Source organism: Phragmites australis, chromosome 2 (genome assembly GCF_958298935.1).
Source record: "Phragmites australis chromosome 2, lpPhrAust1.1, whole genome shotgun sequence".
NCBI classification, from domain to species: Eukaryota; Viridiplantae; Streptophyta; class Magnoliopsida; order Poales; family Poaceae; genus Phragmites; species Phragmites australis.
Genome location: NC_084922.1, coordinates 38,859,430 through 38,886,027, shown reverse-complemented (window position 1 = coordinate 38,886,027; position 26,598 = coordinate 38,859,430). Strand labels below are relative to the sequence as shown.

The window sequence follows — 26,598 nt, the reverse complement described above, 5'->3', positions numbered from 1 at the left end:
GCATTCTCCTTGGAGTCGGGTTATTATTAAGTACCTATTATGGATTAATTCTTGCGAGTACCTTCGTACTCACACTGCTTTGCTTTTCAGGTGAGGAAGAGTTGGTGTTTGGCTATTTCACGTCCACCGACGTTGGTGACGGGCAAGAGTAGTGCTACCTACATAGGATATGTCTTTTGGGGTGCTGCTTATGGCACATATCACTACCCATCTTTTGTCGTTCATGTGTTTTTTCGCTGTGTAGTGACTCTAACCCACTAGCAGATGAAACTGTCTTTATCCTCCTAGTGTTCGTTATGTAAATTATTGCGAAATTGTAATCACTTAGACTTGTAATCTAATTTTATTACTCGCTCTTTATTTTGTCTTGATATGGTGAATCATGATGTAAAGGTATGTATTCCTTTCTTAGGCATAAAACACATATCAGGACTACTGGAATTGGATTCTTGTTAATCATTATGGTCATGATTCTATAAATGATCATTCTAATGATTAATTAGAATACAATTTGGATAGTTCCCCGCAGATCCTCTTAGTAGTTGTAGATTTAAAGTGGTCAGCCCCCTGTTGATGTTTGGGAGATGGTAAGACCGGTACTCCGTTAAGGATTAGGGGTGGTGTGCTCGTCTGGTGTTGACCATCACTCATACCCGGATCTAGAGGGGCATGTCTATTTGTAGGATCGTCGTCATGATTACCCAGACCATCACCCTTGTCTCCAATAGCGAAAATTTCTCAGTAGTAATCTCCATTGGAGGAGGTGTCCAAATCCATCATGGATGTTTCATCGGATTTCTCCGAATTGGTATCTTGACAATCCATGTTGTCAGAAGATGCAGAGGGTAAATCCTGACTTGTTGTGAATTGTACATTCACAATTGTTTTGGTAGCCGAGTGGTTCAAACTCGATGCCGTAATCCTTAGCACATTGATCTATAAATTGACTTACTTCATCGCTTAAATCGTCATCAGAAAGTTCATCGTCAAAATCCACTCGATCGATCACCGATTCATCAGGAAGAGAGGTAAAGTTGTCGTAGAACCCCTCATATGAAAAACCGGTTTTTGGTGAAGCTTTGGGCGATGTCGACAACATGTTATCTGTAGATTCTTAAACACCTCTTGTCATGATAATGGATGGCGTCAGCTGTCAACGATTTATGAACCACCGATCTAACGAACTTGTTGAAAAATAGGGGATGCTCTGAGTAGACGAATTACAGGAACACATAAGGGGTTTTATACAAGTTTGAACCTCCATGAGGATAATAACCCTATGTCATATTTGTCTTGTATTGATATGGGTCTGTTACAAGGGAGGATGTAGCTAGCCTAGATGGATATAAACCTAGTTGGTGACTTCCTTGTTCGGCTTCGGTTAGCTTATAGTCGACTTATTTGGGCTTTTGTCTCTTTGTTGTTTTCCTCCCCTTCGTAGGGCACCATAGCTCTATATATATATGGGGGTGTCGTATGTCCTCTGAACTTCTCCTTCTTATTCTTGGAGATAAACCTTTTCGGTTATAGGACACCTTGGGTACCTACGGGTAGTTTCCTTTCATCTAGGGATCCTCTTTCTAGAGATAGAGATATGCCCTTGGGAATTGCAGGTAACCCTAAGGTGCCTAGATACGGTAACTATCCATTATTCATGGTCATATTCCATTGTTCTCCGCGTCTTGGCAATGTGGAGGTATGCCTTCCAGACCTATGGTGCAGGCGCTAGCTCCAGCCTCCTCGTCTTGCCTCGTATCACGTCCCAAAGTCATAAGTATGTAATTAATCCTAATCATACTTCATAAGCATTAGGTTTAATTTTGAGTAATTTTGTTTCAAAGCATTAGAGCACTTGGTTTTAAATCAATTGGATGAGAGAAAGAAATTTAGGAGAGAAAAAATGAATTTGCAGTTGAAATAGGCTTCTTTCTCTAGCATGTAGGGCCCACATGGGTGGCCAACCACCCTATCTCCTCTTGGGGTAACAGCCCCCATCAACTCCCTCTCTATCCCTCACTCTCCAACTCTCTCTCCCTCCCACCGCGCAACCCGAGCTCCCCCTCTCTCTCAAGCTCTCTCTCTTTCTCCCTCAATTCCTCCCTCTAGAAGCCGAATCGAGGTACACATGTGGTATTCATGCGATCACTTGCTCATAAGCTCCCCATCCATCCAATTCATTTGCGTTTTCCCGGAAGATTAGAGCCGTTCTTGATGTTCTTAGTGTTTTTGCTTGAAGCACGAGGAACCGTAGTTGGTCTCCTCTTCCCAGGCGATTTCTTCGTTTCCTTCATCACCCGGTGGTCACCAACCTCCACAAGCACCGTGGGTAAGTCCTTAGGCTTCCCTTGGCAAGAATACATGAATTGGTGGGTCGCTTTTGAGTTTGGAGCTAAGGTTGTGGAGTTCTCGAGTTCTTGAGCTTTGGAGCAAAAAGAGATGATTCATATGAGATTTGTGCTAGGAATCGTATTGCTAGGTTGGTGAGTGAGTTCTAGACTCCATGAACTACCTCAACCATGTTTCCCTTTCATTTGGAGAGGCTCGCGAATCAAATCAGCTAAGTTTTCCCCCTCGAAGCAACCTTTCTGGACAACCCGGATAATCCGGGTAGTCCAGTGAAAACCCCGATGAATTGTTCTAAAACATAGTTAGGGTTTAGGGTGTAGGTTGAGTCTATAACTCTTTGTATAGTGTATATGTATGTTTATGTAGGATAGATTTAACATGCGAGTCGAATCGGCCAAGAAAGATCATCGAGAAGTGCAGGTCTACATAACCCGAATAGTTTGGGTTAATTCATGGTGCTTTTAACCGAGCACCCTCACTTGGAGCCTCACACGGATAATCCGCCTAACTCGGTCTAGATTAGACCCGGAGGGTTCGGTTAATTCGATTTAGATTTAGCATAGAACCCTCGCTCAGAGCCTCATCCGAACATTCCAGCCTAACCCGGAGGTTCCGGACTCAGCCCAGGCCTTCCGAATTAATTCAAAATGGCTAACCGAGAACCCTCATCCGGAGTACAACCCAGAGATTCCGAGTTCCACCGGAGTCCCCGACCTCCTGTTAGCTTTCCGAAGTCGTTTAGATCGCAAAGTTTACTATTATTTCGCATGTCTTGCATTGTTAACTTGATGTTATGCATGCTATAGCATACATTATTGCACTTCATTCATACTCATTATTGCACATGGTCTTCTTTAGTGAACAAGGATCCAGAGCATGATGCGGGTGTGGTTGAAGGTGACACCGAGCCACACGGATTTTGTGAATTTTGTGTGGGTAGCATCAGACAGCCACCTGAGCAGCAAGACAAGCATCTAAGCATATTTTTACCATTAATTTGGATCATATGTGTCTAATATGATAACATATACTTTTTGTACGTTATGCATGTTGTTGAGTTGATGTTAGGTCTTGTATGGGTAGAACCTATGTTGATACATTGCACCATATCTTGAGTTATTGGTTATCCATCTCCTTATAATCAGGGTTTAACTTGATGATGGTCTAGTTTAAAAGTTAACCAAAATGTTTAGTCATGCATAGATTCTTCGGTAGAAGTTGAGCGGTGGTTCAACCTCGTTCATGAGCTATAGACTTTAATTATTGTCACATTGATAACAATGTTGGGTTGATGGCGTTGATTGGTTGAGTAGTGAGAATGAGGTAAGATATGAGTGGTGTTAGGGGTATTTCTCCTACCCTGATGTGGAGTTCCCCGGGGTAGGTCGGGAGAGGAACCCGGACACCTTAGACCGCTTGCGTCGCTTAAACATTGATCGTTATTGCAGTTGGTTCTAGCACTTACCGTACTTACCACATACCAATCTAATAGTAATATAAGCAGAATACTTCTGTAGCTGTAATCATTTGAGCATGCACATCAACAGTGTGAGCGGGCAGGCTTGTAAGAGACACTTGCGGTTGCTCCGGGAGTTAACCTAAGTGTGCTCCGTGCCAAGCGATGCCTGATTCAAATGGTTGGGGATTATTAGAAAAGATTGGCATGAGTACCCCCTTGGGTGCACTTGTGTGATCACTCAAGCCGTATGGTCCTCGAATCTTGTGGGTAAAGTTGTACCCCTATACAGGCCGTAGAAATATTTTGAAATGACACGCTCTTGGTCATGAGCATGTTTTTGTCCATTTGTAGCAGTCGTAGAGTTATGAGTTTGGTTTGAGGTTACATATATGTTCAGTTGATGGTTATGGGTTAGATAGTTGTGTTGGTTAAGTCTAGATACTCACACATATTTTTGTCAAATTTTGCTTTCGCATATAAATTTACTTAACCATATGATCGTATTCTTGCTAACATCCTAATTCATAATCCTTGGAGTCAAGTTATCTATAAGTATCTAATATGGATTAAGTTTATGAGTATCTTCGTACTCACGCTGCTCTTTTAGGTGCTACCAGCCAGGAGGAGCTAGTCTTTGGCTACTTCACGCACGTCGAGGGTGGTAACGGGCATGAGTAGACAACTACTCGTAGATCATACCTTTGTGATGGGGCTTAAGGGCATATGGCTCTATCCTCCTTTTGTTGTTCATAGTTTTAGCTTCCGCTGCATAGTTCTCTTTTGTCTATGAGTTAATTATAGATGCTTAAGAACTTGTAATCTAATTTAATTACTAACTCTTTGTTAAGCTTTGTTGTGATGTGATATGTTAGAAATGTGTGTGTTCCGATCTTAGACACAAAACACGTGCCGAGACTACAAGAACGGTATTTTGATTAATCATTGAAGTCATGATTAAGTAAATGATCAATTTAATGATTAATTAGAATATTTTTTGGATGGTTCCTTACACCTCGTGTGTACAACGTGACCGCCCTCAGCCCCATCACCCAAATTGAAGTCTCCTTGTGCTCCAGCGTTGGCCTGAGCAATAAGTTCCTCACGGAAGACGAGTACACTGTGCGACAGCCGCCCTTCCTCATGCCGTGCCTCGTGCAGTAGACCAACTCCACCGTCTCAAGGCAGGACGCGAAGGCGAGGACCTTGTTGATGATCTCCTAGTGGATAACGATGTCGTGGAGCTTGAGCGTGCGGAGGCAGGGGCACACGATGTTGGACCAGCACGGGACGCCATAGGTCTCATGGATGAGCATCGCGAGGGAGTGGACGGAAAGCACGTTCTTAGGCAGTTGCACGTGGCATTTCAAACGGATCACAAGCTCAGAGATGTCGTGCTCGGCGGCGGTGTTGAGGATGGGTCGGAATGCGAGGGCGGTATGGGAACGTGTAAGGCGATGGTAAGGCGACGGAGGAGGAGCTGTGGGGCAGGGCACAACGAGACAGGGAAGTGGGGCTTGTGGAGGGTGAGCGAGTCAACGTAGTCGAGGAGGGGAGGGACCTGGGCATGGAAATGACGGGAGGCGGGAGACAATGACGCACAGGAGGTCGTCAATGAGGAGGTAGAAGCAGTCGGGGCCTACGGCGGTGACGCTTGTGGAGTGGCGGCGGTGGCGCTTGCGGGGACAACGGCCATTGGGTGTGGTGTGGAGTCGGAGTCGGAGGGGAAGGATTGGTGGGTTGGATCTGGAAGGAGAGGGTTAAGTTGAGCATGACAGTTTCTTAGGTTCAAGTTTTAGGTTGGGACGCGGAGATGGTTTTATTGGAGCTCAAAGTCTCCAACTACATGGACTCTAACTCAACCACGAAACATGAGAGGATTTTTTTTATTTTAATCCTTTTTATTGTAATATTTTAATATTAACTCCTAGCATACTATATTTCTAGAAAATAATTCTTGTGGACACGTCAGTCGTATTCGTGTCACAAATTATTACGGTTACACCACCCATTCGAAAACGTCATGCTTGTGACAGGAAATGTGCCACTTTCTTCTGACGTGATAATATTATCTTGTCGCGCCACGCATGGTAGCGTGACCAAAAGAGTTAATTCCTAGAAATATATTCCAGCAAAGATTAGTATTAAAATATTATAATAAAAAGGGTTAAAAAAATAAAAAATCAACATGAGGTAGACTTGCCGTCCATAAAGTCCACAACGATGAGGCCTACTGGGCTGGTTATGGATGATGCTAGTTGGGCTTGTGTTCTAAGAGTCAAGCATGCTTATGAATAAAGTTCCATGACTTCTCGCTAGAAATAAAAACTCTCAAGTGGCACACAAAATTCGCTCAAAAAATTTTGACACGCAGAAAAGCATGATAGCCTCTTCGTGTAGCCTAGGTGTATAATAAGCGTTGGCCATGAGTAAAACAACCTGTATTCATACTCCCCACAATTATACGTGCACATATGCGTAATCATAATTTGCATTGCGAATGGAGTAACACGACACTTCACAACATCTCATTCTCGTCGCGTATGTATTATGATAGCAATAAGGTGGCATATCGTTATCCTTTCTCATCACACTGATCTTGTGCTAGGCAAAATACATTTTTGAGAAAGAAATCGAAGTGGATATATTGGTCAGGTGTTTTCTGCTTCGTTGAACCTTAACTTGTTACCTACAAACTACTATTGACATATATATATACTCCTCAAACTCGACAGACATTGCATTTACGACAATTATGAAATCTTCACACGAAACATTATCACATGTCCACCACTCATCTTCTTATAAAAGAAACAAATTCTATAGTATCTTGTTTAGAAAAATTCTCATGAGATCTTATCCATATTATTCATCTCGTGATCTAATGACTAGGTTAAAAAGAAAAGGATACATATATCACAAGAAGATAATCTTTTGTAGAATCGAATTTTATAAATTTTACTTCCTCTCATAAATCTCACGTGAACGCACCCTCCACCTAAAGATAAACACCCACCCTTCACCCAAAGATGATCTTTTGTTAGGGAAGACGACACGGACCCAATAGAGTCAAAGAATCCCCAAAACACAGTTGGAAAATGCCCTCAAACGAAAAAAACAACGGAAATCGGAGTACGAAGGAAGGAAGACGACCAGCATGCAACAAGGAAAGCATACTCATTGCCCACGCGCTGAAGCCACACAACCTGCGTGCGACCCTCCCCTAATAAAACGCCCCAGCCCCAGTTGATCTGCCACCCTTTCCAAACATGACCGTTGGACGCTGTCCCCTTCCTTCCTGAGATCCCAAATACCCCACCGCCGCGCTCGCGCACTTCGCACCCAAGAATCCTCGCGCTCGCGCACTAGGCATTTCGACCGTTGCCGACCCCCCCCCCCCCTCCCCGGCCTTCGCGCACGCGCACCCGCGACCATCTCCCCGCGCAGCGAGCGCGAGCGCGAGCCGGAGCGTATGGCTTGCGCCGCCGCGATGGCGATCGGCCTGGCGCCCACGCCGGCGGCTGTTGAGGCGAAGGAGGTTGGAGGTGAGGAGGAGGTGGTGGAGGTGGAGGTAGGAGGGTGCGGCGGAGGGGCCGTGGTGGTGGCCGCGGCGGACGCGGAGGCGGAGGGGCACCCCTACGACTTCCACGTGTCCGGGCCGCGCAACCTGCCGCCGCCCAACTGGAGGGAGATCATCAGATCGAGCTGGTAAGAGTTCGCGCCTCCTGTTTCTTTGCGATCTTGCAAATATTGTTGGGCTTTCGGGGGTTGGAGAGTGGCGGGGCGTGTTTATCTGTGGGTTCGTTGAAGCTGCGGGCTGTTAGGTTTCCGTTTGGAGCACGGGCCGCTGGGTGTTGCGGCCGGTGCACCTTGGCTTGTCTCCGTCGCTCGGTCCAAATCGAGAGGGGATAGTGGATGCTGAGCAATTGCAATGCTCCTCCGTACCAAATTGATAGATGGGATCCAATCGAAGGGGTTTCAATCTTACGTTGAGATGGAAGGCGCAAACTTTTCTGGATTAGATCATGCGGCCAAATTGATTGTTCTCTCATGCAGCTACATTTCAATTTGCCGTACCGCGTTGCACGATTTGGTCCACATTTCGAGAGATTAAAGCTGTTATACCTTTGTACTGTTACTACAATTTTGCAAGCATTTTGAGGGGTTTTGTGGGGATCTGGCGATTTGGCGCGTTCAGCTTGCGGCTATTGAAGTAGGTTACTGTACCTACAAGTAAGGTTATGGGTGAGTAGAAACAAAGGGAATGCTGCACCTGCCTTCTCTTTGAGGAAATCAGGAAACAAGAAAGCAATGAGCAGTAGCTCAAGTTTCCTGAACCAAACGCGTTCTGTGTGTGGTTTCCTAGTTTGTCCACACGCTTTGCTTCTGTATCTGCGTGGCTCTGGTTTCCATGGTGATTTAGGCCTTTTTTATGGCCTTTACTTCAGCATTAAGTCTTTCTGCTTTGCTCAAGTTTTCTAGTCAACGCAAAAGAAAAGCTACGTGTTGCCGGTACATCATTACAAAGTGGAACATATTCTCTAAAGCATTGAGGGGAAATGGCCGTGGAATGTAACTATTCTAAATTATAATCTTAATCGATATAACCCCTCAATGGAAATGCACCACAGGTTCCTGTCAGGAACCACCAAGAAAAAAGTATCTATAGTACTGTGTTGGTTCATGGGGGGAGCCAGCTTCCAGAACATTTCAAGCATGAAATCAATGTGAAAGTGACCATTTTGAAATAAGATGTTACTTCTTTTCCCAACTTTACTTCAGTGTACTCCCGTATGTATCAGCAACCTTTTATTCTAACATTCTTGCTTTAAATTATTTGCAGGAAGGATCCAAATTACAAAAGGATGGTAATGGCCTGCTTCATTCAAGCAGTCTACCTGCTTGAACTTGACAGGCAGGACCAGAAAGGCGAGGAGGATGGCCTTGCTCCAAAATGGTGTAAGCCCTTCAAGTACAAGGTCACGCAGACATTGGTGGATGAGAGAGACGGCTCCATCTATGGCGCCATGCTTGAGTGGGATCGTTCTTCTGCATTGTCTGATTTCATCCTCATAAGACCAAGCGGCGCACCCAGGGCTGTGTTAGCTCTCAGAGGAACACTGCTGCAGAAGCCAACCATGAAGAGAGATCTGCAGGATGATCTTCGTTTCTTGATATGGGAGAGCCTAAAAGGTTCCGTTAGATTCGTTGGTGCTTTAGAATCACTGAAGGCAGCAGTTGACAGATTTGGGAGCGCCAATGTTTGTGTTGCTGGTCACTCCCTGGGAGCTGGCTTTGCCTTACAAGTCTGCAAAGGGCTCGCCAAGCAAGGAGTCTTTGTGGAGTGTCATCTGTTTAATCCACCTTCTTTTTCACTGGCCATGGGTGTAAGAAGCATGAGTGAGAAGGCCAGCTACCTGTGGAACAAAGTCAAAGCAAGTCTGCCATTGAAGGAAGAAGCAACGACAACGCTTGAGAGCACTAAGGAGGAAGCGAGTGACAAGAAGAGGTTGCGCACCGAGAAGAAATGGGTGCCACATTTATATGTAAACAACAGTGATTATATCTGCTGCAATTACAACGCTCCTTCTTGCTCTTCCACAGCAGCCGATGGTGTTTCCGATGTACAGCAGCAACAACGCAAGGCAAGTGAGATTGCTGGTGATGTGGTTGCAAAGCTCTTTGTGACATCAAAAGGCCCACAGAAGTTTCTTGAGGCGCATGGGCTACAGCAATGGTGGTCGGATGGCATGGAGCTGCAGCTGGCTCTCTATGACAGCAAGCTCATAAACAGGCAGCTGAAATCCATCTACACGACAACTGCAGTGTCATCTCCTGCAAAGTCGTAGAGTGGTGGGAATCGATGTTTCTCAAGAAGGGTCGTTAGAAATGCTCTTTCTAATCAGTTTGTGCATCTATCAACTGAGAATATAATCAAATAATTTGTTTAAAGGGATCTTTAAGAACAATATCGACAAATAAAGATATTACTTACTATTTTTCAACTGAAATGTTGTTACTAGTGTAGCTCATCGCTGTCAGATTTGGCTCAAGCTTTCACAAGTGCACACACTTAAATCTGGGCACTGGGGTAACATCCATGTTCTGATGTTGAGAGCATTCGTCAGTGAACTGAAATTTCGTAGCACAGTTATTACTTGCTGCTCAGACTTTTTTTCCTTCTTTTCAGTGTTAACTGTGAAAAATAGAGAGGAAACTCTCAGAAATACCTTGCATCCCTGTCGAAGGCTCAGTTGAGTTCCTTGTTTGTCGCTAGGAGCGGCGCTATCTCTGAACAAGTTTTACCTGTCTTACCAGCGAAGAGGTTTTGTAATATCCATTGAGCTTTATGAACATCAAGAAAAGAGAAAATAGAACTGTTATTACTAGATAAACTGGCAGATAGATAAGCATTGACACATCACACCATGGAATAACTAGTAGTAACTATGGATAACTATCACAATTGGGTTCCTCGTTTGCGGTCAGGAGCAAAAGAAATATGTGTTATCTGCGAGTATATTTCAATCTCTGTTGAAACTTTACAACTTACAAGAAAATAAATTGAACTGTTATTACTGAATAATCACATACAGCAAAAACATTATATCTCCGAGTATATTTCAATCTCTCTTGTAACTTGTAAAATAAATTGAACATACAGCAAAAACGCTATCAAACGACTCCGCTGGGGATCGAACCCAGAATCTCTGGTTCCGTAGACCAGCGCCTTATCCATTGGGCCACGGAGTCATTGTTGAAGATTGATATTCTATCTATATTGTCAACTCAATCACATGAACCAATTTGGTCACCAGTATCTAAGGGCGTATAGCTTGGTGCCAACAAGGCAACACTAACAACATACTAGTAATATAGTGCAGCGCATATTACTATATTAGCATGAATGCATCAGCCCATACGTTGGTGAGCTTTCAGGCTCAGCACATGCTCTGCGATCTTAAGGTGGCAGCGTTTGCCGCTTGGACCACACAATTTACAGTTCCGGTGACCGTGCTGCAGCCTTGAGCTGGATTTACATGTGTGTCCTTTCGTTCATGTCCTTGCAGCAACCACGAGGGCAGTATCAAGCTCACGTTAAGTTGTTACATTCCTCGACTGACATAATGGAGAAGTCGCTCCTCTTCCTTTCCTCTCTTAATAATAATATGCTCATCGGCCCTTCCTGCCTCTTTTGTCGTTGTTTGGTGACTGTTGGCGTCAGGGCTCACAGATCTGGGGCCGGCTGGTCTGCATCGGGATGCTTGTGGCTGTGTCCTGTGGCCGTGGTGCGGTCGCTCAGCCTCCTCGATGGTGAGGTCTCGTTCCTGGCTGCTGCATCGCCCGCCCCCTCGTCAGCCGTGTCAGGCCCGCCTCCCGCACCTGTCTGACCGTAATGACGGACGCATCCATCTTTAGGTGGCTATTGGACGTGTCACCGAGTGGTTGTGGCACGAGTCACCGCCGCCGGGCTCCACGCGGGGTTAGCCGGATCTGTCACGTAGCTACCGGGTTCTGCTCAGGGATGTCCAGATCCAATGTGCCACCGGTGGGTCCCGTGTAGGGGTGTGCTCCTCCTTCTTTGTGGTGGTGCTTCTTCTCCGCCTCTGACCTTCTTCTCTCCTTCGTGAGCCTCCTGGTGTTTGTGGTCGCCGAGTTCTTACTGCTTCAGCTTGCTGCTCGGGATCCTAGTGTTTTGGTGCTACTGCGCGTGCATTGGCCCGCTGGATGCTTGGCGTCGCTGGTGCTGCCCGTGGCTCTATTCATCGTGGTGCTCACACTGCCGTTGCTCATGGTGCGCACGTGTGCCTCGGTTCAGTGGCCGTCGGGCTCGTTCTGCTACTTGCCTTTTCGAAGAAGGGTTGGCTCTGCATCGCCGTCTTCTTGGACCTATCGGGCATCGATGTGGCTCTCGCTCCCGCCGTCATGTTGCCTTTTGCCAAGGGGGGGGGGCACCTATGTTGCGCCTCTGGTGGTGGCCGCCCCTCCTCCCCAGCTTTTGATGTTTGTGTTGCTCCTTCCTTTGCTCGGCCTCCTCCTCTTCTGCAGACTAGGCCCGTGGGGAGCTTCGTGACACTGGGATGATCGTATGTGGAGGTGGTGTTGTGTCTGGTGGTGGTGGCATCATGCCAGTCTCAGCTCATGGCGCTTGCGTTGCTCCTCCCCTTGCCCAGCCTCCCCCTCTTCTGCAGGCTGGGCCCCTGGGGAGTTTCATGATGCCAAGCTGTCCGTGGGACGGCGTGACTGTGTGGAAGCGGCAATGCTGCTGCTTTGGTCTTGGTCCTTGCACAGGCTGGCCGTGCGCAAGGGGCGAGATATGGGAGCCTCTGGCGAAAGCTTTGTCTGGTCTTTGACTGACATCGATGACGAAAACGTCCTCAGGCGTCATTCTCCTCCTTAGGTGTTGACTCCCAACTCCCCTCTCCTGGGGTCTCTAGGTGAAAACCTTGTTCAAGCAATCGGATGGGCGACGGCGGCGACTTGAAGTTGCGTCCTCCTTGGAGGCATCGCTCTGGAGATCTAGTTCTCACATTGTAGTGATCGTAGGCTTTGTGGCAGCTCGATCGGGTTCGGTTTGACTCGCAAGTTTCTTTTGTAGGTTTTGCCCCTACACCCTCGTTTCGCGGTGGCCTTTCAGCTGGTTTGGCACTTCATGACAGCTTTTTATTCCAATGTGCGCTCCTCCGAAGCGACGCGCTGCCAACTTCTATGTCAGAGAGGTGTAGCGTGGGAGCAGAGCTCCACCGGCAGAGTTGTGTTTGTGGCAGTGTGGGAGCAAGGCTCCGCTGGCCGACTTATGGCGACATGGGAGCAGGGCTCCGTCGGCCAAGTTTTGAGAGTGATAGTGGTTGGGTTGGTTAGCTCGCGAGTTGAGTTGGGTTGATCTTGCCTATTGTATAGTTGTGTCATAGGTATGGATGTCGTTTTGTTCTGAGGTCGTATTGTCATTTTGGAGTTGTCCCGGCTCCTTTAAATCATGCATTTGTGAGGCTTTCGAACATAGTTTTTCTTATAAACTGAGTCAATTCTCTATTTCTGTAAAAAAAAAAATCAGCAATACTTTTGCCGTCTTTCGAAAAAATAATAGACAAACTATCTACCACAAAGTTACCTAGATGTCGAATGCTGGTGATTACTGAATATTGGACTGAGATAATAATGGCATCAATTTCCAGTGAAGGTTAAATCGAGGGAATAAAATGGTGATTATGTATCTATCTATAGATGCTAATAACACCATCGTACATACAATCTAGTACATTTTAACCATGGATCAAGAGAACCAAAAGTTTGTTGCACCCATTGCAGGCTGCAGAGTGCCTGGATCCAGCCAAGGCATGCGTGCTGGCCTGCTCGGTAGTTGCACCTGAAAATTCCTTCACCGCAACAGAAATTCTGCCCTGAACGTGGGAAGGAAGCTTCTACCTTTTTCGGCAGAGGAGGGCAGCCTCAAATAGCTTAACTTTGCCTTGCTTTTGGTATGGAGCCCAATCTTTAGTAGTACCTACATACCAAATGGCCTTGCTCTTACAGGAAGCAACAGTTGTGTAGGGGCAAAGCCAATAAGGAGCTAACGACAACGAATCAAAAACCCTACGAGACAAAAAAAAGAGTTGTCGATGGCATTCCACCATGTTACATATAAATTTTGCATGAACAATTCAATCCAGCAGCATTCAAGAAAAATTCACACGTTCCAAACGGGACCTGATTTCGCGCCGCAGAACTTTGCAAAATCTCAGAAATGGTGCCATCACTGACATAAACAAATTCAAAGAAAGAACTTTGAAACGGTCCTGACCGAGATCACGAATAATAATTTCCTCCGGCTAACACCCGTCATGGTTGCATGGTCCTTCTCCTTCCCTTGAGTAGCTGATCTACACCACACCTGGCCCTTCCCTTTTCCTTTATGATCTCCTTGCTTCGTCAAGTTAATGCTGACACCAAACAGCCTATCGATCGCACAATCAAATGCCCAGATGAATTGACAGACCATTATCCTCGTATTTCAGATTGGGCATAAATATAGTCCTACTTGTTTATCTGTCGTAATCTTGGATTAAAAAATCAGGATATTTTATCTAGATCAAGACTTCTTTTTTCCCCAATGGCATGGCTTCATGCATTATTTAAACTCAGATCGAAATTGCTTACCAATAAATAGGATTCAGAGGAAAATACATTGGAGCCATACTGATACAGAACAATAATGCAGCGTGTGTATTTGGCCAAACTCGACTTCTGATATCGTCATGGCTATGTACAAATTACCAAATACGTACGGGGTATTGATGAGGAAATAAAAGCAAGAAAAAAGAGAAACAATTAAAAAGATCGGAAGGGGATGAAGACTAGGATGAGAGGAGAAAGAACGGCCATTTAGTCAGTTGCCGCTCGACTTATCGGTGGCATTGGCGGCGGCGGCGGCGTAGGGCGGCGCGGGACTGCGGCCGTCGTCGAAGTTCTTGGCGTAGCTGACGGCGTCGTAGCCGAACGTGATGGGCCTGGCCGCTACCGCCGACGGGGAGCTGCAGATGTGCTTGGTCTCCTGCGCCAGCCGCCTGAGCAGCTTCCGCCACGCGCGCTGCCCGCACCAGCCCGCGTCGCGCGACATGACGAGCTGCGGACGCCGGAAGACTGCGGCGGCGCTGCGGTGCTTGCCGGCCAGTGGCCACGGGGTGACGGAGGAGGAGGAGGTCATGCAGCCCGACAGTTTGACGGAGTTGGGTGGCGCGGACAAGTCGGTAGTGCTCACGCCCATGGCTTGTTGTAGTGCCGAGAGGGAGACAGGGGAATATGGGAGAGGGGGGAGGGTGGTTAACTGGTTATCCCGGTGGTTATATGGAGCGTAAGAGATCTCGATTTACGGTATATTGGGATAATAAAAATATTTGTTTATATGAGTTATGGAGTCCACGTGTAAGAATGGAGTTGCTAGAGGTTTTGAGGTAGTTATATGCAAAACTAAAGAAGTGGACTAAGTATATTTAAAGATGAGAAAATAATGTATCTTTTTGACATAAGGAATGGTTTGGAGAGTTTGAAGATCTTTTTAATAATGGGCTGACCAACTATACCGTGCCAATGATAAAGAGCCTAGTTGGTCAGCCCATTATTCAAAAAGATATGTATTTATATGAGTTGTGGGAGAACAAATGGAAGAGTTTTAGTATTATCAGAGGTTTTGTAGTAGTAATATGAAAAACTGAAGAATTGATTTATTAAGATTTATTACACTTCTAGATAAGAAAACAAATGGTTTGTAGCCATAAAAAAAAGTTACACAAAGAGTTTAAGGTCCCTTTAGATAAGTGGAGTGGGAGAGGTGTGGACAGTGGTTTTTCACGGACCTTCTACATGTGGTATATAGTATGATGGATATGTGGTGCGGGTGAGGGTAACGAAAGCTTTGTCAATGATTATATACATAGTTGGTGTAGTAGTTTACTACATCTTTGACACTAGAAATTAGTGGCTTTTGTGGACATAAAGTAGGGAGAGTTTAAAAGTCTCCAAATAAGAGATTCTAAATAAGGTATAAGTTGGATAATATGTCATTGAAAGAATAAAAACTTACAAAAATGTACTCAACACACATCATTTATGATGACTTAGTCCCCTATCCACTTATGATGACTTAGTCCCCTATCCACTTACACTGTATTGTTGGCTACATATAAGGATCTCATGCAAATGGATTTTAAATTAGGCTCTCATAAGTGAATTATAACCCAAAATTACTAAAGCAGACGGGAACATTGGTAAGATGATTATATATGCATTTCCTAAGAAACATTTTGTCTAGGATATTTTTAGATTTACTTTACACTTTCCGAGAAACTTTTATTATCCGAATCATATAAATTTTTTATTTATATGGTTATGCAAACAAAATGAAAAGATGAGCTATTGGAGATGTGGTTCATGACACCTTGAGATGAGAAAATAGAGGTTCCGCAACCGCATAATGAAGGTGGATGTCACGTCCCAAAATGTTAATTACGTAATTAAGCATGTCTAATCATAATTGCATTATGTTTTGTGCGATTGATTATCAATTTGAGTTTAAACGCGTTCCAAAAGTTATACGTTTTGAACCTTCACGCATTTCCCCCACATACACGTGAGTATTTGAGAGTGAAAATGGCTTAGAAGCTAATTAGGAGAAACCACATAGATATTAGAATAGAAAAAGAATAAGAAAAAGGGGGAAATGAGACTTTCAGTACCAAACCGCTCTCACGGTCTGACTGGGGCTCCCCGCGGTCTGACCGCCAATACACAGAGCGCCCATTAAAGGGATCGATCACACACTCTCTCTCACTCTATCTTTTTCTTTTGCTCTCTCGCTCTCCCCCTCACATAAGCCCTAGAGAGAGAAGAAGAGATCACCTTGACAGCTTTGACGATTGGAGATCGACGAAGGGGACTCCCTCGAGCTTCCCGGAGATTTCCCCGAGCTCCTCCCCTTTCACCCTCGCTGGAGGAAAGTTCATCCAATCACAAGCCCAGCTAGCAAGCTTCCCTACACTAAGGTGAGGTATCCCCTACTATTTCCCTATCATTCCCGAGCTTGAATCGGTCTTTATTTCATTTAGACCCAAGGTCAACCTTAGCTTTGATCTCATCCATAGAGTTTTTCAAGTTTGGCTCGGTGAAAGTTATCCAAACCACCCTAGAAGTATTCCACTAGTCTCCTAGAGTGTTTTATTACCCTTCGTAGTCGAATGTTTCGCTGGAGTCTTCACCGGCGACCTTGTAAAGGTGCTGCCGGCATGGACTCGCGGTCTCACTATCGATATGGTCGGTCTGACCGCCGTATTGGAGATCAAAAGCTCAGTCAAACCCATAGTCAAAAGTCAGACTACCACTAGGACCGGTCTGACTGTTGATACACCTTCAGTCTGACCACCAGAGGCCAAAACCTTCTGCACGCCGACGGTCTGACCACCAGTTACTCAAAGCCTTATCAGCTTAAGTCGCCTTATCTGAGGTTCAAACTTTTTCCAACTCAAGTCGTTTGACAATCTTTTGTAAATATTTTCGAAACACGGCGCTCTATTATTATTCAAGCATGCATTATATGCACACATTTTCATGATTTGATTATTTATTCAATGCATTCATATTTTTTTAGAGAGTGATGCGCCACCGTTCTTCGTGGTCGAGATCGACGCCGCACTGGTTCTAACGTGAGCGAAGCACCTGGAGCAGAAAGGTAAGCATCTAAGCATACTCAACCTACTACTTTGAATCTCGTATTGTATAACTTGATAAATTATGCTTTATATATGTTTGCATGAGTAGTGGGTACATTGTCAAGTGATATGGATAGAACCTATGTTGATGCATTGCCTTGAATTATTGAGGATTCCTTATCCTTGTAACCTAGGTATGGTTTTATTAATGTCTAACTTCAAAGGTTAATTAAAATGCTTAGTAATTCTTAGGTCAACATAGTTGCTCACACCTAGGTGTTAAAGTTGCTTATGCATATGAATTTACTTAACCTTGTGGCATACTCCTTGCTAATTGCTCAATTGCATAATCCTTGGAATCAAGTTATTTTATGTACTCAATATGGATTAAGTCTTGCGAGTACATTCGTACTCACATTACTCTTTTAGGTTTTCTGGCGAGGAAAGGTTAGTTGCCGGCTACTTCATGTCTGCTGACACTAGCGGTGGGCAAGAGCAGTGATGTCTACTCGAGTGGCGTGCTTTTAGGTGGAGCCTAAGGGCATATAGCTTCACCTAGTTGTTATTATTCATAGATGTTACTTTTTCGATGTGTAGTATCTCTGTAAACTGTTGTAAATGATAATCTTCTAAATGCTTATAATATAATTTAACTACTCGCTCTTTTTTAAGCTTTGTTGTGATGCTATATGTTAAAAATGTATGTGTTCCAATCTTGGGCACAAAACATGTGCCGGGATTATCGGAATGGTATTCTAGTTAATCATTATAGTTGTGATTGTTTAAATGATCAACTTAATGATTAATTAAAATACTATTTGAATGATTCATCACAGTGTGACATCAAAGTTTGATTTAATGAAGTAATCTAAAAACACTTAAGATGTGGGTTAGTAAAGGGTGTCAACATCACTAAGCAACTCACTAAAATTTATTTTTACCTCTTCATGCTAATATGCATAAACTTGCTATATTATGCCCTTGAGTGTATTGTATTCGGAGACGTATCGAAGTGAAGGTCATGGTTGACAAATTGAATCACTTTTATAGTTGGAAGGGTTCATCGTGTGTGGAAAGCGGTGGCGCAGACTGCTGCTGGCACCAGACTCCCAGCGGTCTGACCTCTAGGCAGCCATCGGTCTGATCGCCACATTGCCTACGGTCTGACCGCCAGGCAACAATTTGACTGCTGACACTTGTGCAAAATGCGTTGTGAGTTGTGAGCTAGGCTACGTTCTCGCATATGTTGCACTACACTTTTGATCATGCATTCTCCTTACACTATGATTCTCTAGTGTGCATCATTTGCCTTGGTTCGATCGGTTTTGTTTCCATCAAGTCAGAGTTTAACCTTTTGCCATTTTTCTTTTTGTCATCTCTAATAGGATGAGAACCTGCTGGGGTGCCCGTAAAGACAATCCGAAGGGTTTGAATGCGCGTGATGGAGAGCCATCCCCTCCATTCCCTATGGTGGAGGTGTTGGACCTTCTTAAGGTTATTGCTCAGAACACAGCCCATCCTATTGGAGTTGGAGCCGGCATACATGGAGGTTCCTTTGAGTTTCTCCATACCCGGCCTCCTATCTTCACCTGCGCCGAAGATCCCAATGACACTAACGATTGGCTTCGCACCATTGAGCAGAAACTTGCTCTCGTGAAGTGTGATGACCATGAGAAAGTCAGATATACCACTCATTAACTTCAAGGCGCCGCAGGGGCATGGTGGCAGAGCTACCTCGCCATGCAAGCCCCTAGCCACTCTGTCACTTGGGGTGGATTTCCATGAAACTTTTCGTGCTTCCTACATCCCTAAGGGTGTGAGGGACATCAAGAGGCAGGAGTTCCTTAACATAAAGCAGGAGGACAAGTCAGTGATGGATTATGTGTAGGAGTTCAATGAGTTGGCGCAGTATGCACCAAAGATCGTCTCCACTGACAAGCAAAAGCAAGAGTACTTCATGGACAGGCTTTCCACGAAGATGCAAGAGAGGCCCTTCACACATAATTTTGATGATTTCAACATGATAGTGGAGTACAAAATGAAGAAGCATCTAGATGAGAAGAAGCGCAAGAGGGAGGAACATCTTTCTGATGGAGATAGTGAGCGACAATTGTGCGCACAACTACTGCTTTTGTCTCATGCAATGATCATGGTGCCTTCATAGTCTATTTGTTTGGCCCATTCCTCTCCTTCCCAAGAGCAATCCCAAGAAGCTGCAAAGGATCAGAGAAGCAGCTCAAAACGTAGAAGAGGGGGCCCATGCTTCAATTGCAGCCAGTTAGGGCACTTTGCCCAACGTTGTCGCTATCCAAAATAAGGCAATGTGGTAAATACCCCAATTATACCACTACCTCTTGGGTCATAGAAGATCCCAGCTCTGAAGCAAAGGAATATCCACATCATCATAGTCAAGGAAGCCTAAAAGGATATCGGTGTGCTTTTAAGCACGCTCCCTATCAACTCTCACCCAGTGACGGTACTTTTTGATTCCGGGGCTTCTCATTCCTTTGTCAAGCAGAGTTGTGCCACAACCCATGCTTTTGATGTTGAAGCTATGCACACTCCCTATCTCATAACAACACCCGATGGTAAAATATTCTCGAAGAATTTCGTTCGAGATGCACAAATTCTCATCAATAGAGTCACTTTTCCAGCTAACTTGATTGTGATTGACTCAATGGGTTTGGGTGTCATCTTGGGGATGAATCGGTTGACCCAGAATAGTGCGGTTATCAAGTGTACACCAAGATCCATTTCTTTTGCAAATTCATTGAATGATTTGGTCACCCTATGTCTTGATGAGAGTGACCCCCATCTCTATGCAATAGAAGGTGCCATCTCAATGGACCTTGCTCATATTCCCGTGGTGTGCGATTTCCCGGATGTCTTTCTTCATGAGTTACCCAGGATGCCACTCAACCGAGAAGTTAAGTTCGTCTTTGAGCTTGTGCCTGGAATAGCTCTAATATTCAAGTGTTCCTATCAGATGCCGCCAAATAAGTTAGTAGAGCTGAAGAAGTAAATTCAGGAGTTGCTAGCGAAGGGTTTCATTCGTCTGAGCTCCTCACCTAGAGGATGCCTGACACTCTTTGTGAAGAAGGATCAGACTTTACGGATATGTGTCGACTACCGTTCGTTGAATGCAGTGACTATCAAGAACAAGTATCCGCTTCCTCAGATTGATATTCTATTTGATAAGTTGTCCAGTGCTTGGGCTTTCTCAAAGATTGACTTGAGATTAGGCTACTATCAAGTAAATATCCGAAAATAGGACTTTCTAAAGACGGCTTTCTCTTCTTGCTATTTACTATATGAGTACAAGGTTATGTCCTTCAGCTTGACCAATGCACCAGCATATTTCATGTATTTGATAAACACGTTCTTCATGGAGGAACTTGACCGGTTTGTCATGGTTTTCATTGACGGCATTCTCGTTTACTCCAAGATCAAAGAGGAACATGCAGAACACCTTTGTGTGGTTATTGAACGGCTTCAAGATCATCATCTTTACGCCAAGATTAGCAAATGTGAATTTTGGCTGAAGGAAGTCTCTTTCCTTGGACATGTTCTTTCTGAAGGTGGTGTTGCAGTTGACCCGAGCAAGGTGCATGATGTGCTCAATTGGGTGCAGCCCCGGTTGCTGGCATCTAGAGTTTTCTCGGACTTACGGGTTATTACTGTCGGTTCATTAAGAACTTCTCCAAGATCTTCAAGCTGATGATTGAGTTATTGAAGAAGGATGTCAAATTCGAGTGGTCCGATGGGTGTGAAGCAGCTTTTTAGACTTTGAAGTCCCATCTCATTACGGCGCTCATTCTGGCACAACCAGATATTCACAAAAAATTCGATGTCTATTGTGATGCCTCTCGCATCGATCTCAGTTGTGTTCTTATGCAAGAGGGTCGAGTGGTTGCTTATGTTTCACGCCAGTTGAAGCCCCATGAGGAGAACTACCCCACTCGTGATTTGGAGCTTGCAGCTGTAATGCACACCCTGAAAATTTGGCAGCACTATCTCCTCATGAACTTTTGTAACATCTATAGCGACCACAAGAGCATCAAATATATCTTTACCCAAGCCGATCTCAACATGAGGCAAAGGAGATGGCTTGAGTTGATCAAGGACTATGAGTTGGAGGTCCATTACCATCCGAGCAAGGCGAACGTTGTCGTCGATGCCTTGAGTCAAAAGGCTCAATGCAGTTGTCTTTTGGTTTCGCCTGAGAGTTTCATGCTATGTGATGAGTTCCAGAGGCTTAAATTTTATATGGTCTCGAAGGGGTTTATTGCTAACCTAGAGATAAGATCCACTCTCTTCGACCGAACCAAGGAAGCTCAAAAGAAAGATAGAGACATAAAAAGGAGTTGTAACAAGATCAAGGAAGGGCAAGCTAGGTGCTTTACTCTAGATGACAAGGGTATCTTATGGTTCGGGAAGAAACTAGTGGTTCTTAAAGTTCCAGAGTTGAGAAAGAAGAATATAGATGAAGCTCACGATTCATTTCTATCCATTCACCCGAGAAGTACCAAGATGTACCAGGACCTCAAGCTCAGATTTTGGTCGACCCGCATGAAGCGTGAGGTTGCTCGGTATATTGCTGAATGTGATGTTTGTCGGAGGGTGAAGGTCGAACACCTCAAGCCAGCCGGTACACTTCAGCCCCTACCTATCCCCTCTTGGAGCTGGGAGGAGATCGGTATGGATTTCATAACCGGATTGGCCAAGACCTCTCAAGGCTATGATTCCATCTGCGTTATTGTGGATTGGCTCATCAAGTTTGCACATTTTCTTCCCGTGAAGACTCAATACAATGCAAAGCACTATACTGAGTTGTACCTCTCACGGATTGTTTGCCTTCACAAAATTTCAAAGAAGATAGTTTTTGACCGAGGCACTCAGTTCACCTCTCACTTCTTGAGAAGCCTCCATGAGGCTATGGTAACTGAATTGTTCCATAGCATGGTCTGCCATCCTCAAACCGATGGTCAAACTGAGAGGATGAATCAAATCTTGAAAGACATGTTCCAGGCTTGTGTGCTCACCTATGGGAAGAAATGGGAGCTTGCTTGCCATTTGCGGAGTTTTCATACAACAACAGTTATCAATCCAGCGTCCAGATGGCTCCGTTTGAAGCTCTCTATGTGGGGAGATGTCGAACGCCATTAAATTGATCCGAGTCCGGTGAGCGGGTTTTCTTGGTTCCGGACTTGGTCAAAGAGGCAGAAGATCATATAAAGACTGCTTGCCAGTGTTTTCACATGGCTCAATCACAACAGAAGAGTTATTCGGATCATCACCGATGAGAGGTTGCATTCGTTATCGAAGATTTTGTGTATCTCAAAGTCTCCCCACTCAAAGGAGTTCGACGCTTTCAAGTCAGAGGGAAGCTTGCACCTCGATATTTGGGACCGTTCCAAATTATTGCTCGATGTGGAGAGGTGGCCTATCAATTGGACCTACCTCTATCCCTCTCCGCTATCTACAATGTGTTTCATGTCTCGCAACTGGAGAAGTGCCTCCGAGTTCCAACTGAAGTCATTAAACGGCCAATCAAGACTTACAACCCGATCTAACGTATTGCGAGCGATCAATCCGAATCTTGGATGAAGCGGAACGCAAGACTCGACGTCATTCTATGAAGTTCATCAAAGTCCAATAGAGCAACCACACTGAAGACGAAGCAACTTGGGAGTGTGAGGATAAAATCTGCTCTGAGTATCCCAAACTTTTTTAGAACATGTAAACATTATTGTCATTTTGCATAATTGGAGCATCTCACATGTTGATAATTGTCACCATGTTGAATGGAGATTTTGTTCCTAAAGGATTGCACTTCGAAACTGTCCAACCGGGAGAACCATACTCTGGCGGTCTGACCGCTGTGGGCCTACCGGTCTGACCGCTAGAGGCATTTAGAACCCAAAAACTCTCTGTTGCTTCGTCTTCGGTGTGGTTGCTTCGTCTTCGGTGTGGTCCAACCAAGGTGTGATCTGATCGAGTTTAGCTGCGGTCTGACCGCTAGCTCATGTGAAAGCCCAATGGCTATCATTTCATCCCATTGATGAATTTTGACAAAATTCTTTTCCAATTTGGGAGTTTCCCTTCCACTTCATCACCGTCATCTTCTCCCTTAGTTTGCCGAATCTCGGGTTGAGATTCTTTTTAAGGGGGGAGGTTTATCACATCCCAAAATGTTAACTATGTAATTGGGCATGCCTAATCATAATTGCATTATGTTTTGCACGATTGATTATCAATTTGAGTTTAAACGTGTTCCAAAAGTTATACATTATGAACCTTCACGTATTTCCCCTACATACACATGAGTATTTGAAAGTGAAAATGGCTTAGAAGCTAATTTGGAGAAGCCCCATAGATATTAGAAAAGAAAAGGAATAAGAAAAAAGGAAAAAGAATGAGACTTTTAGCACCAAACCGCTCCCGCGGTCTGACCAGAGATCCCCACGGTTTGACCATCAGTACACTGAGCGTCCATTAAGGAGATCGATCAGACTCTCTCTCGCTCTATCTTTTCCTTTTGCTCTCTCACTCTCCCCCTCACTCAAGCCCTAGAGAGAGAAGAAGAGATCACCTCAACAGCCTCGACGACCAAAGATTGACGGAGGGGACTCCCTCGAGCTTCCCAGAGGTTTCCCCGAGCTCCTCCCCTTTTCTCCCTCGTCGGAGTTAAGTTCATCCAACCGCAAGCCCATACGCCACCCCAGAGCCTAATCTCCAAATCAGAGCTTCTCCGAAGTGGATTGGTCTACTAGCAAGCTTCCCTACACTAAGGTGAGGCATCCCCTACCATTTTCCCGTCATTCCCAAGCTCGAATTGGTCCTCATTTCGTTTAGACCCAAGTTCAACCTTAGCTTAGATCCCATCCATGGAGTTTTCCAAGTTTGGCTCGGTGAAAGTTATCCAAACCACCCTAGAAGTACTCCACTAGTCTCCTAGATCATTTTTGGTATCCTTCGTAGTCAAAGGTTTCTCTAGAGTCTTCACCGGCGACCTTGCAAAGGTGTTACCGGCATGGACTCGCGATCTGACCACTGTATTGGAGATCAAAACCCCAGTCAAACCCATAGTTAGGAGTCAGACCGCCACTAAGGCTGGTATGACCGCCAGCTACCAGTATGACTACTGATACACCTTCGGTCTGACCACCAGAGGCCAAAACCTTCTGCATGCCGGCAGTTTGACAGCTATAGTACATGCGGTCTGATAGCAAGTTACTCAAAGCCTTATGAGCTTAGGTCGCCTTATCTGAGGTTCGAACCTTTTCCAACCCGAGTCATTTGATGATCTTTTGCAAATGTTTTCGAAACATGATGCTCTATTATTATTCAAGCATTCATTATATGCATACGTTTTCATCATTTGATTATTTATTTGATGCATTCGTATTTTGTTTAAAGAGTGATACGCCGCCGTTCTTCGTGGTCGAGATCGACGCCGCGTTGGTTATGAACGTGAGCGAAGCACTTGGAGCAGCAAGGCAAGCATCTAAGCATACTCAACCTACTACTTTGGATCTCGTATTGTATAACATGATAAATTACACCTTATGTATATTTGCATAAGTAGTGGGTCCATTGTCGGGTGATATGGGTAAAATCTATGTTGATGCATTGCCTCTACCTTTAATTATTGAGGATTCGTTATCCTTGTAACCTAGGTATGGTTTTGTTAATGTCTAACTTCAAAGGTTAATCGAAATGCTTAGCAATGCTTAGGTCATAGGTAGAAGTCGAGCGACGGTGCGACCGTTGTTCGCGAGCATGGGTTTGCTTAATGTTCACATTGATTATGATTATGATGTTGGATGGTATGAGATGTGAGGATGAGGCGAGATGTGGGCGGTGCTAGGGGTAGATCAGGAGAGGAGACCAGATGCCATAGACCGCTTGCATCGGTTAAGCACTGATCATCAGTATTGTTGGCTTTAACACTTTTCTGTACTTACCACATACTCAGATATAGGATGGGTAAGCCAAGTACCGTAAGTTGCCGTGTTCATTTGACCTATACGCTCGAAATGTGAGCAAGGGCTTGTAGAGGCACCGAGAAGAGCCGATAAACCATAGTACGTTCGGGGTCTCGGTGGCCTCCACATACATCGGGCATGGGGACAAAGGTTCAAGGTGGGTACGTGGACGGTTGGTTTGTGAATCATCACTCGCAGGTGAAGGGCTGTGTGGGCGGTGGTCTCATGTCGTGTAGGTCCAGGAGTACCCCTGTAGGGTGTAAAATCCATTCAAATTGTCGTGCTCTCGGTTATCGAGCAAGCTTCTGTCTATTTACATCGGTTGTAGAGTTCCAACTTTGAGGTTTTAGCATAACATGTTGGTTATGATGGTGATGGTAGTTGTTTACATGAGATGGTTCCACTTACTTTCATGTGCAAGTGGTTGGTTATAAGGTAGAAAGGTAGTTGTGGTTTAGTATATGTACCCAATATGAATTAAGTCTTGCAACTATCTTCGTACTCACGTTGCTCTTTCAGGTTTGCAGGCGATGAAAGGTTAGTTGTCAGCTACTTCATGTCTGTCGACGCTGGTGGCAGGCAAGAATAGTGTTGTCTACTCGAGTGACGTGCTTTTAGGTGGAGCCTAAGACCATATAGCTTCACCTAATTATTGCTGTTCATAGATGTTACTTTTCTGTTGCGTAGTATTTATGTAAACTGTTGTAAATAAAAATCTTCTAAATGCTTATAATATAATTTAATTACTCGTTTTTTCTTAAGCTTTGTTGTGATGCTATACGTTAGAAAGACATGTATTCCGATCTTGGCCACAAAACATGTGTCGGGACTACCGAGGTAGTATTCTGGTTAACCGTTGTAGTCATGATTATTTAAATGATTGAATTAATGATTAATTAGAATACTATTTAAATAGTTCCTTACAGTGAAAGAGGGGATACTAAGTGGTTACATTCAAATGTGGAGTACTGGTTTTTCTACATCTTGAATGAGAAAATAGCAACTCTTGTGGGCATACACCAATGGTGTGGAGAGCTTGAGTCTCTGGTGAGAGATTTATATGGGGGATGGAGGCGTCAAATAGGTACATAGCATGTGGACACTTGGTGATATTTTGAGGTGACGAAGGCATGATATTGGCTACGTGTGAGGATCTCATGCAGCAACTGGATTAATCTCAAATTAGGTTTACATAAGTAAAATTAATTCAAAAATACTAAAAGGAGACAAGAACAACCTTTTTTAATGCACGTGAAATTTCCATCATGCAATGCACATAAATTAATTAATTTTGGATTGGTCTTGGGAACAAACTGAAAAAGATGGCTATACCTACAAATTTTCACCTAAAATTCTATTACACAGAGTAAGAAACTATAGGCTGTTAAGACGTTAATATGTCATGTGTTCTTTTTTCGAGAGTATAAGTCGGACACACACAAATATTATATCTACATAGGTATATCCTAGCACAGGTCTAAATAAGATTAGAGAAATAATCTCACATAACATGAGCGCACGCTTTGGACCACTGAATGCTACAATATTGCTTGCATAACCGACAATTTTATGACTGCACCTCACCTTGGTGAATGATACATACGTT

At 44.5% G+C, this 26,598-nt stretch overlaps 2 protein-coding genes and 1 non-coding gene across 3 annotated transcripts; 1 reads left to right on the top strand and 2 right to left on the bottom strand.

Moving 5' to 3' along the window:
• Positions 1–7,015: 7,015 nt before the first annotated feature.
• LOC133908750 (GDSL esterase/lipase At4g10955-like) lies at positions 7,016–9,866 on the top strand. The gene is made up of 2 exons (XM_062350895.1): positions 7,016–7,510; positions 8,646–9,866. Exons 1-2 carry the CDS (start codon positions 7,275–7,277, stop codon positions 9,649–9,651), a joined length of 1,242 nt encoding a protein of 413 aa, XP_062206879.1. The 5' UTR covers positions 7,016–7,274; the 3' UTR covers positions 9,652–9,866.
• Positions 9,867–10,482: 616 nt separating this feature from the next.
• TRNAR-ACG (transfer RNA arginine (anticodon ACG)) lies at positions 10,483–10,555 on the bottom strand. Its single transcript has one exon. It is a non-coding gene; the product is annotated as a tRNA-Arg (tRNA).
• Positions 10,556–13,984: 3,429 nt separating this feature from the next.
• Positions 13,985–14,605, bottom strand: LOC133910088 (uncharacterized). The gene has a single exon (XM_062352610.1). The coding sequence runs from the start codon at positions 14,565–14,567 to the stop codon at positions 14,190–14,192; it is 378 nt and encodes a 125-aa protein (XP_062208594.1). The 5' UTR covers positions 14,568–14,605; the 3' UTR covers positions 13,985–14,189.
• Positions 14,606–26,598: the final 11,993 nt, after the last annotated feature.

Bases quoted from the DNA above. Each gene is read 5' to 3' on its own strand.
- LOC133910088 (XM_062352610.1), bottom strand. From the start codon at position 14,567: ATGGGCGTGAGCACTACCGACTTGTCCGCGCCACCCAACTCCGTCAAA.
- LOC133908750 (XM_062350895.1), top strand. From the start codon at position 7,275: ATGGCTTGCGCCGCCGCGATGGCGATCGGCCTGGCGCCCACGCCGGCG. The intron at 7,511-8,645 runs GTAAGAGTTCGC...AATTATTTGCAG, and splicing joins GAGATCATCAGATCGAGCTG to GAAGGATCCAAATTACAAAA.